General features: G+C 41.7%; 1 protein-coding gene across 19 annotated transcripts in view; it reads right to left on the bottom strand.

The window, feature by feature from the left end:
* The window catches only part of nrcama (neuronal cell adhesion molecule a), a 100,501-nt gene that overhangs the window by 16,482 nt on the left and 67,293 nt on the right, over nucleotides 1-16,726 (bottom strand). For 16 of the 19 annotated variants that reach the window (XM_047819639.1, XM_047819642.1, XM_047819652.1 and 13 more), the window contains 12 exons: nucleotides 16,137-16,242; nucleotides 14,239-14,435; nucleotides 13,743-13,865; nucleotides 9,464-9,634; nucleotides 8,961-9,017; nucleotides 7,020-7,131; nucleotides 5,523-5,707; nucleotides 4,947-5,078; nucleotides 3,386-3,529; nucleotides 2,730-2,841; nucleotides 1,647-1,813; nucleotides 194-341 (listed from right to left, as the gene is read on the bottom strand). In XM_047819639.1, coding sequence (XP_047675595.1) covers nucleotides 194-341; nucleotides 1,647-1,813; nucleotides 2,730-2,841; nucleotides 3,386-3,529; nucleotides 4,947-5,078; nucleotides 5,523-5,707; nucleotides 7,020-7,131; nucleotides 8,961-9,017; nucleotides 9,464-9,634; nucleotides 13,743-13,865; nucleotides 14,239-14,435; nucleotides 16,137-16,242 — 1,654 coding nt within the window. The remainder of the gene's footprint in view (nucleotides 1-193; nucleotides 342-1,646; nucleotides 1,814-2,729; nucleotides 2,842-3,385; nucleotides 3,530-4,946; nucleotides 5,079-5,522; nucleotides 5,708-7,019; nucleotides 7,132-8,960; nucleotides 9,018-9,463; nucleotides 9,635-13,742; nucleotides 13,866-14,238; nucleotides 14,436-16,136; nucleotides 16,243-16,726) is intronic. The other 3 variants (XM_047819648.1, XM_047819657.1, XM_047819650.1) reach the window with 1 other exon arrangement.

Below are 16,726 nucleotides of genomic sequence, written 5' to 3'. Positions count from 1 at the left end.
CTCCGTGAAGCAGAGTTACTTTTGATAAAACTCTGACACCGGGGACTCGTTTCTGAGTAGACTTTAACACACACCATATCAACGATCTGAACACTTTATACACCTCTGACCTCAGGATTCACAGTGCCAAAGTATATGTTAACGAACTTGCACCAAAATTCATCATGAAACAAATGAACATGTAAATAAACACCTCCTGTCTTCAGGAAGCTCTTCGTTATCCTTGAGCCAAATCCTGGTGGGAATGAGAGACGGGTCATGCTTCACTTTACACTCAAATACCACGTCTTGGTTGATCTGGGCGACTTTGTAATTGGGCTGCTTCAGGATCCGTGTGGGCTCTGAGTGAGCACAGGAACAGAGAACACAAGATTTACACTAATTGGGAACAGAGTTTAATCCTTAAAGTAGCAGCTAATAAGTAAGTTATTCATCTTAAATCCAATTATTCAGTAATTACCAGAGAAGTTTTTTCTCCCGGTACATTTTGTAACATTAATAGGAAAGGATTGTAGTTATAAGACTGAGGAATGTAATTCGACCAAGTTTAAGGCTATAATCAAAACCAATACAAAAGAGAATAAAGAATTGTTTATTCAACGTTCTTTAACAATCTGAATATGGGAGCGTCTGAAATTTTAATCGCAAAATTAAAATGGATACAGAGTAGATTCACATTTAAAGATGCGGTGCACGATGTTTGAAAAACGCTTCAGAAAACCGAGTCGGGCCGACAAACAAAACAAACGTGTAGCCAATGAGCAGAAAGGGGCGTGTCTTGTCAATATGCGGGGGAGAGAGCGTTCAGTGCACGTGTGTGACAGTAGCAGAAAGCGATTGAAACACCGACATGGCGGATACCTGCCGTTACCTCCGCCTCGGGTTCTAGGTGTCGAACGTCGTCTTCCGCGTGAAACGGAGCTAAACCTTTCACGCTACAACACACAGTACTACAAAAACACATCTGTATTACCGTAGTATTACTCATTGTGTTCATTTACTGATAAAAATATCCCCTCGGCCAGCCGCCCGGCAGGTTCCGCCATAATAGTCGCCTGGGTTACGTATGTACGTGTGGGCGGAGCTATCAAAACAGTGGTGACACCCATTTGGGTTAGGGGCGTGTTTTTTTTGGTGATTTCAAATGTCAACATTGGCTTTCTAACATCGTGCACCGCTCCTTTAACAGAGAGAAATGAAAGGGCATCATATATATTTATACAGTATATCCCTTACAACTGAGTTGCACATGCCAGCTTTCAGTTAAAGTAAAGGTGCCAACATGTCTGTAGGCAAATGACAGTAGAGAAAGAAAGTTCTTTAGGCTTTTAATGGACACGTAACACCGGTTTCCTGTTTTGCTCTCCGGAAAAGCACTTACCATCGTTTACCTTCATTAGGAAAATAGACAACATGCAAGCTAATGGCCGAACCTGTTGGCCTAATGCCTGATAAGATGGTAAAGGGCATTAAACTATTACAGGGATACTCACAGGTTTAAATAAATAAATAAATAAATAAATAGATAGATAAATAAATAAATAAATAAATAAATAAATAAATAAAGTGGCAATTACTGATCTATCTCAGGCAAGATTTTCTCAAATTCAATAAGTAAGTGCTGTATAAAATTCTCAGATATTCACCTTTGACCTCCAGGAATACGTGATTCTCAGAGGTGCCGAGAGAGTTTGTGGCCGCGCAGGTGTATTTGCCACTGTTTAGTGTTTGTGCCACAGGAACCTCAAGAGTTCCATTTTCATGAAACACATACGGGTCTCCAACCAAAACACTGGAGCGACTGTCCTTAAACCTGTAGAGAGAAACATCCACCGCGCCATAAGTTAGCATCAAGGTGACAGACTCGTATTTAGCATATAAATGTTTCCTCTGTTACGGCTTTAATAACGGATCCTCCTTGCCCAGAATGACCCCAACACAATAACCACTAACAGTTAAATACCCAGGAGATAAAGTGATGACAAAGATGGATACGCTGAGTGGCAGCCAATCATAATCAAAAATGACCGACATACTAACACACGCCCTGAACGATCGATATCCGGGTTCATTTAAACATTAACTTTCCTGACTTCCCTTGAAGCCTTGTTATGGTGAGCTGTAGGACAAACGTGTCCTGAAGGTTCTACTACTTTGTTAATAAATAAATGAAGACGTTTTATAATGAAATTTGAACAATTTTGTGCGTAATAATGATGTGAACGACTTTCGTATATTCTATTTTAGAGCAGTGTAGTTCATAAAGCTTTCAGACTAACAAATAGTGCACGCAGTGCTTGCGGTGCTTGATATAACGAAGCAACTTAGTATAATGAACTGTTAGTAGTAGAAAAAAAAATAATAAATTCTTATATACTGTCATAGATGCTCTATTAAAAGTGGAAAAACCGTCGGTGAATTCTTCCGTATGAGCCGACCGCTCCGGCTCTAATTATGGTGCTGTGAGAAAGTTTTGGATGTGTGTTGGAGACAGTGTGGTTTGAGTTTTCACAGAAAACCGAAGCTGGGTAATTAACTGTAAAAGCGCAGAAATGTCTGAACTCTGGTTTAAACACTCTGTCCGTGACTGCAGAGCCGTAGTAGGGCTGTTAATATACAACAGACAACCAGATGCAAACACAGAGGCACAAATAAATGGACACGCATACATACACACACACACACACACACTCACACACACTCAGACACACTCACACACACTCACATACCATGATACTCTGGGAATAGGAGAGCCAAAGGATGCACAGTCCAGAAGCGCAGGTTTGTTCATGATGACCTGGTAGACTTTATTATTAGGAGTGAGCACTCTGGGAGGCTCGGCTGTAACAACGAAGGACAAATTTAGATGTTAAATATATCTGAATATGTTTACAAGTTATGTTAGCAGAATAAATGCCTCATGGACGATAACTAACGGCTGTCTCAAATGAATCGAATTAGTCGACGTTTCATTTTTTAATTAATTTGACTATCTACGTATTTTAATCAAACCCTGGAGTCAGGGCCGGTGAAAGCTTTGCCATATTTAATGTAGTTACATTCTACTGCACGACTTCTGTATTGTTATATGCCCCTGACCTGCTGGGCCCCTGACCTGCTGGGCTCCTGACCTGCTGGGCCCCTGACCTGCTGGGCCCCTGACCTACTGGACCCCTGCTGCCACTGCAAGGCCCTTAACCCTCAATTGCTCAATTGTATAAAATGAGATAAAAATGTAAGTGGCTCTGAATAACGGCGTCTGCCGAACGCCATAAACGTAAACGCGATACATCGAGAGCGACACGACAACTATATAATATAAAATGTACCGTTTTATTCGCCGAAAAAGTCAAAAGAACGAGACAATTTAATACAGAAATATTACCTAGTACATTGACGAAGGCATTGGCAAGCAGATATCCATATTCATTAGAGACATTACACTGGTACACGGCACTGGATCCGGTCTGAACCTCGGTGAAAGTAATAATATCGTCCTCCACCTTCCTGCTTGGGTCTGCTGGAGAATCTATTAGAAGCCATAAAATCATGAGTTTTTGGACAGATTTGGACAGAAATAACTCATGAAGTGAAAACCGCTTTAGATCTATAAGGCGAACATTTATAGATTCCTGCACTCTAATTACTTCCTATTTACTTTTGACAATTAAAAGCGCCACATTCAGAGACATAAAATTTCTATGTATACAAAGTGTTCACTGGTAGGAGTATAAAAGAAGGATCTTGTGCTCACAATAATAATAATAATAATAATAATAATAATAATAATAATAATAATAATAATAATAATAATAAAAATAAAATAAAAAAATTAAAAAGCACAAAACTCAAGTTTCATTGCAAATTTTGGGGAAAGAATCCCTGAAGAGACTGAAATGTTCCTCAGAAGTTACCTGTGAATTATATCTGGGTTGTTATGTCGAATTTAGGTTATTTAAGAATTATTAGATTTATTTAAGAGCATTATGCATTAAAATCCACTTTAGTCAGTGTTACTGAAGGAAACAGAAGACTTTGCTAATCTTGTTAGCAGAAATGGGGGACTCGAGTCATATGACTTGACTCGAGTCAGACTTGAGTCACAAATTCGAGACTTGAGACTTGTTTGACAAATATTAAAAAAGACTCGACCTGACTTTGACTTGATATTCATGACTTGAGACTTGACTCAGACCTGAGTTAAATGACTCAGAGATGGGGGACTCGACTTGACTTGAGTCAGATTTGTCGCATATTTGAGACTTGAGACTCGCTTGACAAATATGAAAAAAAAGACTCGACTTGACTGACTTGCCATTCATGACTTGAGACTTGACTCGGACTTGAGTTAAATGACTCAGAGATGGGAGACTCGACTTGACTCGAGTCAGATTTGTCACATATTTGAGACTTGCTTGACAAATATTAAAAAAGACTCGACTTGACTTTGACTTGCCATTCATGATTTGAGACTTGACACGGACTTGAGTTAAATGACTCAGAGATGGGACACTCGACTTGACTCGAGTCAGACTTAAGTCGAAAATTTGATACTTGCTTGACAAATATTAAAAAAAGACTCGACTTGACTTTGAATTGACATTCATGACTCAAGACTTGACTCGGACTTGAGTTAAATGACTCAGAGATAGGGACTCGACTTGACTCGAGTCAGATTTGTTGCATATTTGAGACTTGAGACTTGCTTGACAAATATTAAAAAAGACTCGACCTGACTTTGACTTGACATTCATGACTTGAGACGTACTTGTGACTTGCCCACGTGTGACTCACCCCCACCTCCGGTTGTTAGTATTAATAACACCAGGGCTGTGTAACCTTCTCCGAACACACGTAACTTTCCCTAAATGAATACTGATGTGATTTGTGACTGTGAATGTGGCTCTTAACGAACACCGCGGTCTGTAATAAGGAAATGAGCTGACTTTCGATGGGTACTCCGTTCATGAACCAGGTGACGGTGGGTTTGGGGTCGCCTCTAGCTCGGCAGGTCATCATCCCGTTCTCCAGTGGAGCCAAGACCAGATTACGTGGTGAACTGATCCAGTACGGAACAGCTGGATATCAACAAACAAACAGAACAACACAGGAGACTGGATTAGAATCTTTTCACGCAATCGATCTGTTCTTATGGATTTTTGCCGTCGTTCCGAGACCAACCACTTTTGGCAGAAAACCGGGACAAACGAAATAACTAATTCATATTGCTCATAAGATCGAGGCCTGCATTATGCAAAGGTTTTCGATCTCGCGACATCATTTGTTTACAGTATACAATACATACAATCTCTTAATGCCGTCGGCGCTCCAAACCTTTTTCCTGTACTGCACTTTTCACGAGACAATCGAATAAAGTTTCTCAATATTCTATGCTGTTTACTGACAGAACATCAGTTCCCCAGATGATAAAGTCCTGCACTGCATTTAAAAAAATCAATAAAAGGAAATGTAGAGTAGAGCAAATTGTGGAGTAAAGTGATGGAGACTGCTATCCATCTCACTTTTCACAGTTACGTGGATGGTGTGGTGGATGGCGCCCAGGTGGTTCTTGGCAGTGCAGCGGTAATCTCCAGCATCTGCCTCGGTGACCTCCTTGATCTGGAGCGTTTTCTGAAAGTTTAAGTACTCGGTTCTAGAGGCGGGGAGGTCGCGGCTCACCTTGCTCCAAGAGATCTCTGGAGTGGGGCTGGAGAGAAAAAAAAATACAGCATGAGAGAATTTACTGCTCTGACTTTTTTATCCGTTCTGCCGCTGGAATGAAAAAAATTCAATGGGTATAAACAGATCAATTATTTTATGGCAGCACGTCTGATATAAAATGAGTCAGGATTTTAGTTGGCTTTCAGTGTGAGATGTTTTCTGTTGAAGAGAGAGAGAGAGAGAGAGAGAGAGAGAGAGAGAGAGAGAGAGAGAGAGAGAGAGAGAGAGAGAATGTTTAAGAGAGAGAATGTAGGTTTAAAAGAGAGAGAAACAGAGAGAAAGAGAGAGAGTGTATGTGTAAGAGAGACAGAGAGAGACAGAGACAGAGAACAAGAGAGAGAGAGAGAGAGAGAGAGAGTATGTTTAAGAAAGACACAGAGAGAGAAAGAGAGAGAGAGTGTATGTTTGAGAGAGAGAGAGAGTGTATGTTTAAGGGAGAGAGAGAGAGAGAGAGAGAGAGAGAGAGAGTATGTTTAAGAAAGACAGAGAGAGAGAGAGAGAGAAACAGAGAGAAAGAGAGAGAGAGTGTATGTTTGAGAGAGAGAGAGAGAGAGAGAGAGTGTATGTTTAAGAGAGAGAGAGAGAGAGACAGAGAAAACGAGAGAGAGTGTATTTTTAAGAAAGACAGAGAGAGAGAGACAAAGAAAACGAGAGAGAGAGAGAGAGAGAGTATTTTTGAGAGAGAGAGAAAGGGAGAGAGTGTATGTTTAAGAAAGACAGAGAGAGAGAGACACAGAGAGAACGAGAGAGAGAGTGTATGTTTGAGAGAGAGAGAAAGAGAGAGAGTGTATGTTTGAGAGAGAGAGAAAGAGAGAGAGTGTGTATGTTTGAGAGAGAGAGAAAGAGAGAGAGTGTATGTTTAAGAGAGAGAGAGAGACAGAGAGAGAGAGAGAGAGAGTATGTTTAAGAAAGACAGAGAGAGAGAGACAGAGAAAACGAGAGAGAGAGAGTGTATGTTTGAGAGAGAGAGAAAGAGAGAGAGAGTGTATGTTTGAGAGAGAGAGACTGTATGCTTAAGAGAGAGAGAGAGAGAGAGAGAGAGAGAGAGAGAGAGAGAGAGAGAGAGAGAGATAGTGTATGTTTAAGAGAGAGAATGTTAAAATGTTAGTGGTTGAAGATAAACCTTCCGCTTCCGTACAAACACTCGGTGCATCACAGAGAGCAGAAATAGGTTTAATATCAACATTTACTTTTAACATTTGAGTGGAAAAAAAAAGGATTCCTTTTCTTTTGTTGTTGCTTTTGGTAAAAAGAAAGCAGTCGCAGTCACAATAACACAGAAGTAAGAGTTGGCTTACAGTCCAGCAGCAATGCACTCCAGTTCCAGAACCTGTCCACTCAGGACCATCTTCGAGCTGCTCGAACCGATCGGAACCAAAAACGAAGGTTGGATCTCCTCTAATGCGTCATCTGAAGTAGTGAGAAGACTCACAGTGAGAGCAGGTCTGAGCAGGTAAACACCTTCATGGGCACAGCTGAGAAATAATCGCTTTAATATTGTAATACTACGCCGAGCCGGACGCCACGTTTCGACTCGCTAGTAAAATACTCGTAGCGTTCTAATCCGATCCTGGTCGCTGTTATAGACGCTATATGAAATCAAATGAACTGGCTTTACCTCGAGTCAGGCCACCGGGCATATAATATCAGACATCAAGCAAATATAGTGTATTTTAAACCCTTTAGTGAACGAGTCCCAGAGTGAATACGAGGCAGCAGCATCAATGAGAAATGAGCAAAGTGCGAGTGAGTCTCAGAATCGCTTGAATGAGATGAACAGAGTGGATAAATGGACGATGTGGAAGTTACTGGACGATTTGTTTACGATATTCGTCTGAAAATCTACAAGCGTGTTATTAGAGTAGAATATAATTCACTATCTTGAACTAGATACTAACGAGTCAAGATTAGGGTCGCAAAGGGGCGGAAAGTTTACGGTAAATTTACGGTAAATTTCCACGGGAACTTTTGGAAATATTCAAAATTGGAAACTTTACGGGAATTTATGGGAATGATTTGGAAATATAGGGAAATTTATCTAAACTATATCATATACAAACATAAATAAACATGCTGTTTGGTCATAAGCAGACGCGCATGCAAAGTAATACAAATTTTTTAAATTACGCCTTGAACGATTTCATGGTAAGTAGAACTTTAATTGATTCTTTCATTGAGTGACATAAAAGCATAATAAACATTATTATGCTTGTAATAAACATAATAAACTTAATAATTGTAATAAACATTATTTTATAGAGTTTTTTTTATTTCGGGGGGAGTGAGTGTGTGTGTGTGGGGGGGGGTCATCAAGTGATCTGTGTATGTGTAACACTCCTAATTTACTGCTTATTAAGAGTTAGTAAGGTAGTTATTAAGTTTAGGTATGTTGTACCATTAAGAATGTAGAATACGGTGATGCAGAATAAGGCATTAATATGTGCTTAATAAGCACTAATAAACAGCCGATATTCTATTAATATTCATGCTAATAAGCAACTAGTTAAATGAGCCTAAAATAAAGTGTTACTGTGGATGTTATAGAAGAATGTAAGTACCTGCAGGGGGTTTGGCCTCAATGGCCTTCCAGTAATCAGTGTGCTGTGTGCAAGTGACCGATTAATGCAGGGAATAAATTTAACTTAAACTGCATTAAATCTTGTCGTTTTAAACACAATTATGCTGTTAAGATTTTTTTTAACTACATTTAAGTTTCTTGTCATAGGCAACTCTGCATTTTTTTTTAAATTCCCAGTTTATTCCCATATATTCCCGTTAATTCCCATGGAAAGTTTCCAGCTTTGAAAATTCCCGTAATTTTTGCAACCCTAGTCATGATGAACTTCTAAGACGATCACGATGACCTTGAGATCGTTTAGTCAGCTAATGTCTCATTTTTCACTAAAATAATGAACCATTTCAGATAACAACAAAGAGAAAATAGTGTTGGAGGGAAATTAGCTGAAGAAGAAGTCTGGAAAGCAAGAGGAAATATCAGCATGCAGAGACGTCCTTCTGATCGGATCAGATAAAACGGATCGTACGGAAAATCTGGAAACGTTAAGAAACAAGAACAGAACAAGAACAGAACCATCGTCTGATTTGGGAAAGTGAGGAAAGGTCGATTTGAAGTTTTGAGTTAGTGAGTGATTTGTGCTTGGTGAAAATAACAGAGGGGTTAATCGCTAGGGGTTGGTTAAAGTACAGAGGGGCAATCACTAGGGGGCGGCATCACTCACCACCAAACAAATCAGTCTCATTCAAATAAGCTGCCATTGTCTCATTGATTGCATCCACTGTAACACAACAGAAATTCAAATGCATGTAAATCATGATTAAAAATAAAAAGAAATCAAATTTTTACAAAAATCAAGATTCAAAAAATGGCTGAATAACAATATAAAAAAAAGTCTGTGGCTATATGGATGAACAGACACAAGAAAAAAAAACATGATTAATGAAAGGGTTAAAGTGTTGTTCTGTGTGTGACGTTTCACAAAAACATGCCCCGAGGATTACTCTTTGTCCCTCGGAGAGACAGGACAGTACATTACCGTGATGAATTGCGGTTTGGAGGCTTTACTGCAGTTTCTCAAACAAAAACCTACGGGACTCCAGACAAGGCCACCCATTCAGAGCTGATGGCATGGCAAAGTGTGGTTATCGTTATCATAAACCGGTGCGGGGAAACTACCCCCGGCTTTGCTCCTACAGATGCACGCAGCGCGCATAAGGGACTCACTGTTGAGGACACGGACGCTGATGGGCTGCTTTTGCTGAATGGTCTGTGTGTGTGGGAAGCGTGCGTAACAAATGTAGTCACTTCGGGAATCTTCCAGAATCACGTTGGAGAAGTAGAGGTCACCGTTCAGGCCCTGAGAGACACGGCTGCTCTGTGGAAGCCTCTGGAAATCTGGGGATGTAAAAATGTGACAGAGAGAGAGAGATATAGAGAAGGGGGGGGGTTGAGAGGAGGGAGAGAGGAAGCAAGAGAGATTGAGAGAGACGGAGATAGGAGCAAAAAAAAGGAGAGAGAGGGATGGAGGGAAAGTAAGATCGAGAGTGAGAGAGTGAGTGTATGTTTAAGAGATAGAGAGAGACAGAGAGAGAGATAGGTGCAAAAAGGGGAGAGAAAGGGGGATGAAGAGTAAAGGATAAAGTGTGAGAGAGCGAGTGTGTGTTTAAGAGAGAGAGAGACAGAGAGACACAGAGAGAGAGAAAGAGAGAGAGAGAGAAGAGAGACAGAGAGAGAAAGAGAGAGAGAGTTACAGAGAGAGAGAGAGAGAGAGAGAGAGAGAGAGAGAGAGAGAGAGGTGCAAAAAGGGGAGAGAAAGGGGGATGAAGAGTAAAGGATAAAGTGTGAGAGAGCGAGTGTGTGTTTAAGAGAGAGAGAGACAGAGAGACACAGAGAGAGAGAAAGAGAGAGAAGAGAGACAGAGAGAGAGAAAGAGAGAGAGAGTTACAGAGAGAGAGAGAGAGAGAGAGAGAGAGAGAGAGAGAGAGAGAGAGAGAGGTGCAAAAAGGGGAGAGAAAGGGGGATGAAGAGTAAAGGATAAAGTGTGAGAGAGCAAGTGAGTGTTTAAGAGAGAGAGCGCGCAAGTGTGTGTTTAAGAGAGAGAGAGAGCGAGAGAGAGAGAGAGAGAGAGAGAGAGAGAGAGACACAGAGAGAGAGAGAGAGAGAGAGAGAGAGAGAGAGAGAGAGAGAGAGAGAGAGAGAGAGAGAGAGAGACAGAGAGAGACAGAGAGAGAGACAGACACAGACAGGTGAGGCTATTACACAGGGCCTGTATGACAGCTACACGCTTGATCGGTTACGAGCAATATGGAGTGAAGAAGCAGAAAAAGATCAAAAAGAAGAGAGGAACAGAAACGGCTTTAACCCAAATACTGAAGTGTGTCACAGTAAAACACAACGGCTTCATAAAGGCAGTAATACCTGCTAGTACTCAGAGGGAGGGAGGTTCTAATGTTCAGGGGAACTGATGACACACTGAACACACTGAACACACTGTACACACTGAACACACTGAACACACTGAACACACTGTACACACTGAACACACTGAACACACTGTACACACTGTACACACTGAACACACTGTACACACTGTACACACTGTACACCTGTACACACTGTACACACTGAACACACTGTACACACTGAACACACTGAACACACTGTACACACTGTACACACTGAACACACTGTACACACTGTACACACTGTACACACTGAACACACTGTACACACTGAACACACTGAACACACTGTACACACTGTACACACTGAACACACTGTACACACTGTACACACTGTACACCTGTACACACTGTACACACTGAACACACTGTACACACTGAACACACTGAACACACTGTACACACTGTACACACTGAACACACTGTACACACTGTACACACTGTACACACTGAACACACTGTACACACTGTACACACTGAACACACTGTACACACTGTACACACTGTACACACTGAACACACTGTACACACTGTACACACTGAACACACTGTACACACTGTACACACTGAACACACTGTACACACTGTACACCTGTACACACTGTACACACTGAACACACTGTACACACTGAACACACTGAACACACTGTACACACTGTACACACTGAACACACTGTACACACTGTACACACTGTACACACTGAACACACTGTACACACTGTACACACTGAACACACTGTACACACTGTACACACTGTACACACTGAACACACTGTACACACTGTACACACTGAACACACTGTACACACTGTACACACTGAACACACTGTACACACTGTACACCTGTACACACTGTACACACTGAACACACTGAACACACTGTACACACTGTACACACTGAACACACTGAACACACTGTACACACTGTACACACTGTACACACTGAACACACTGTACACACTGAACACACTGTACACACTGTACACACTGTACACACTGAACACACTGTACACACTGTACACACTGAACACACTGTACACACTGTACACACTGTACACACTGAACACACTGTACACACTGTACACACTGTACACACTGAACACACTGTACACACTGTACACACTGTACACACTGAACACACTGTACACACTGTACACACTGTACACACTGTACACACTGAACACACTGTACACACTGTACACACTGAACACACTGTACACACTGTACACACTGTACACACTGAACACACTGAACACACTGTACACACTGAACACACTGTACACACTGTACACACTGTACACACTGAACACACTGTACACACTGTACACACTGAACACACTGTACACACTGTACACACTGTACACACTGAACACACTGTACACACTGTACACACTGAACACACTGTACACACTGTACACACTGAACACACTGTACACACTGTACACACTGAACACACTGAACACACTGTACACACTGTACACACTGAACACACTGTACACACTGAACACACTGTACACACTGTACACACTGTACACACTGAACACACTGTACACACTGTACACACTGTACACACTGTACACACTGAACACACTGTACACACTGTACACACTGAACACACTGTACACACTGTACACACTGAACACACTGTACACACTGTACACACCGTACACACCGTACACACCGTACACACCGAACACACTGTACACACTGTACACACTGAACACACTGATCACACTGAACACACTGTACACACTGTACACACTGAACACACTGTACACACTGAACACACTGAACACACTGAACACACTGTACACACTGAACACACTGTACACACTGTACACACTGAACACACTGTACACACTGTACACACTGAACACCTGAACACACTGTACACACTGAACACACTGTACACACTGTACACACTGAACACACTGTACACACTGTACACACTGAACACACTGAACACACTGTACACACTGTACACACTGAACACACTGTACACACTGTACACACTGAACACACTGTACACACTGTACACACTGAACACCTGAACACACTGTACACACTGAACACACTGAACACACTGAACACACCGTACACACCGAACACACTGTACACACTGAGCACACTGAACACACTGTACACACTGTACACACTGTACACACTGTACACACTGAACACACTGTACACACTGTACACACTGTACACACTGAACACACTGTACACACTGTACACACTGAACACACTGAACACACTGATCACACTGTACACACTGTACACACTGAACACACTGATCACACTGTACACACTGTACACACTGAACACACTGTACACACGGTACACACTGTACACACTGAACACACTGTACACACTGAACACCTGTACACACTGAGCACACTGAACACACCGTACACACCGAACACACCGAACACAGCGAACACACTGTACACACTGAACACCTGTACACACTGAACACACTGTACACACTGAACACACTGAAAACCTGAACACACTGAACACACCAAACACACTGTACACACTGAACACACTGAACACACCAAACACACTGAACACACCAAACACACTGAACACACTGAACACACCAAACACACTGTACACACTGAACACACTGAACACACCAAACACACTGTACACACTGAACACACCAAACACACTGAACACACTGAACACACCAAATGCACTGTACACACTGAACACACCAAACACACTGAACACACTGAACACCTGTACACACTGGACACACTGTACACACTGAACACACTGAACACCTGTACACACTGAACACACTGAACACACTGGACACACTGTACACACTGGACACACTGTACACACTGAACACCTGTACACACTGTACACACTGTACACACTGGACACACTGTACACCTGTACACACTGAACACACTGAACACACAAGCCTGGTTCTCTTATTGCTATATAAAAGGCTTATATATATATAAGTAATGCTGCAGATTAATGCTGCGGGTCTGAGATGCGGTGGAGGCTGAAATAAAAAGGCTTACTGTTGTCCATCCAGAAGACGATAGGAGGAGGGAGTCCTGCAGGAGGTCTGCACTGCAGCACCAGAGACCTGCCTTCCTGGATGATGATCGGTTTGATCCTCTCCTTCGACCACAGAGGCGATCCTACACGACACGACACGACACACAACACGTCTGCTTACGGGTCTTCTACACGTTTTTTACTCTGCAGTGCAAACCGAAATGCAAAAAGAAATGCACTTTCGAGGTGTCTTTCGGAACGATGAAGGGAAAAAGCGAACATTTTTCGAGGTGAAAAATTTCAACATGAGGAGAATATGATGGGAATATCGAGGAAATGTTGCATGCTGTGTGTTTAAATGGATGTACCTTCCAAAATAAGCGCTCTGATGATGGCAGACATGCCTTTTTTTTCACATGAATAACAAAAAGCAAGTTTAAAAATTAAGCATAAAATGACACATTTAAAATAAGTGAAAAGAAACAGCGAGGTTAAGAACAGGTAAGTGAACCGTACTCGACTGGCGGATGACGATGTTGTTGGAGATGGCTGTTCCATGCTCGTTGCGTGCAGTGCACTGGTAGACACCCTCGTAATCCTCTGCTTTCTCTCCTCCACTGATGTCCATCACCAGAGTCCCAGAATGAGGCTTCATGGTCACTTTAGAGTCCTTTTCGACGTCGAAATGCATGCCGTTCTTAGTCCAGGAGAAACTGTTTAAATACAAAACATTTCAGCGAAGCAAAATAACGACGTGCTGTTTCACGTACGGCCTTCGTGGATGTGGTCTTTTTAAAAGACCCAGTGGTTCTTTACTATGCGGATTACAGACCATCTATCTATCAAATACACAGTACATTATATCGCTAGATGTATGTGTAAAATCTGACCATCCTACTTATACATGAGTCTTCCAGGAAATGGTTTGATAAATTTGCAGTGGAAGAATTCAAGTCTCCTGCACAAAGCCCCTTTGGGATGAACAGGAACACTGACTGACCTCCTCACCCAACATCAGTACCTGATATCGAATGTACTTGTAGCTCAATGAACACCAACAACCTAATGGAAAGCCTTCTTAGAAGAAGGGAGCTTAAAGGTGAGGTCTCCGTTGTTTGAAAGCCAATGTTGCTAATGTTAAAATCACCAAAACAAACACGCCCCTAACCCAAATGGGTCCCACCCCTGTATCGATAGCTCCGCCCACACGTACGTATGTAACCCAGGCGACTAACAGAAAGAAACGTGTCTTTATCATAGCTGAAGGGAAGAACAATACGATTGTAGATAAACAAACAAGCAAAAATGCCACACAAGCATAATGATGTAAAGGACAAAGGCATATATTAGTTCTGTGTAACAAAGCAAAACCAACGTTACTCACCTATCGAGAAGGAAAAAAGCGCCTCGGCGTCTTAAGTAAAGTCGGCCACATATTCACAGGTGGGAGTTTCCCGAGTCGATAACTCCTGAGCTAAACGCTGTTACTACACAAAACGCGGTTGTAGCTGCCTCTCTACATTACTACGATAGAAAAGAGGTGTTATTTGTGTAGTAACAGCGTTTAGCTCAGGAGTTATTGACTCGGGAAACTCCAACCTGTGAATATGTGGCCAACTTCCTGCTCCTTCAGTTCTCTCCAGCGCTGGAAAGCTGATCCTATATCAACACGTCCTACTTCTTGTCCTTATCGTAAGTCTTTCTTTCTTTCTTTCTTTGTTTTTATCCCCCATGTCGATGTTAAAACCGCTTTCTGCTAACGTCACACACGCGCACCGAACACTCTCTCCGCCCATATCGACAAGCCCCGCCCCTTTCTGCTCATCGGCTACACGTTTGTTTTGTTTTTGTTTTGCTTGGCGGCCCGACGCAGTTTTCTGAAGAATTTCTCAAACGACGGAGACCGCACCTTTAATATAACTCAAAGAGGTGACTAGATCTGGAATGGGATGTTCAACGAGGACGTATCATCCTCAGGTGTCCACATACTTCTGGCCATATATAAATTATATATATATATATATATACAATCATCAGAAAATACTATAGCAAAAGTAATGTTTTATCACAACCAGACTAATTAAACGTTTAAAAAGCAAAAAAGATCAAATAAATCGAATAAACACATTTCTGGCGATTTTCTTTCTGCTTTGAGAACGAAGCTCTTTGTGAAATTTACAGATATCAGACCAAAGACTTTTCCTATCATAATTAAACTCTATCCTTTAGTTAACTGCTACTTGCTTATCTTCACATCCCTTTTGCTGTACCGCCGTTATAACCTTTGATCGCGGCTCCAGAAAGTAATTGAACGGCCGAGATTAAATGCTTTTTGACTCCGGTAACAATTCATACAGAGACGATAAGAAATCCGAATCGATCATGTATAACTACGCACGACATAAATCTCTCACCTTGGATGTGGTTTTCCTTTGGCCTCACAGTGGATGACGATGTTTTCTCGGGGATCGACGATGTAATCTTTAGGAGACTGGTGGGTTATGGTTGGAGGCTGTGGCACTGCGGTCACACATAAAAACGGATAAATCCAGACGGCCATTTCTTACTCTGAACATTTACTAATACACTGCAATGACACACACACACACACTCGCCTTCAAACCCTATCACACACACTCACAAGCAAACTGGAACACAGGATGTCATGCATTCATAGTTCGGACTATGTCTATTTGGGCAAAACAAAAGCAAGCAAATTTGAGCGGATCACAGCACGCGAGACTAGCATGCAACATACAGTATATATGTCCTTTAAACGGTACAAATATATATTTTTTGGGATTTATAGATGAACTTCATGCGATTGAATAAAACATTTCAAGCAGAAGAGCATCTAAGTTTCTTTAAACATCTCCCAAAGCATCCACACATGGATAAGAACGTAAACTAAGGTAGAAATCACTGCAAGTCCACGACATGGCACTGAGGTCATACGCAACACAAAAGCAAACAGAAATCCAACCGCAAAACATAATCGTAACTT

The sequence above is a fragment of the Tachysurus fulvidraco genome, chromosome 10 (genome assembly GCF_022655615.1).
Source record: "Tachysurus fulvidraco isolate hzauxx_2018 chromosome 10, HZAU_PFXX_2.0, whole genome shotgun sequence".
NCBI classification, from domain to species: Eukaryota; Metazoa; Chordata; class Actinopteri; order Siluriformes; family Bagridae; genus Tachysurus; species Tachysurus fulvidraco.
Note: the sequence above shows the minus strand (reverse complement) of the source record. Positions and strands in the feature narration are given on the sequence as shown.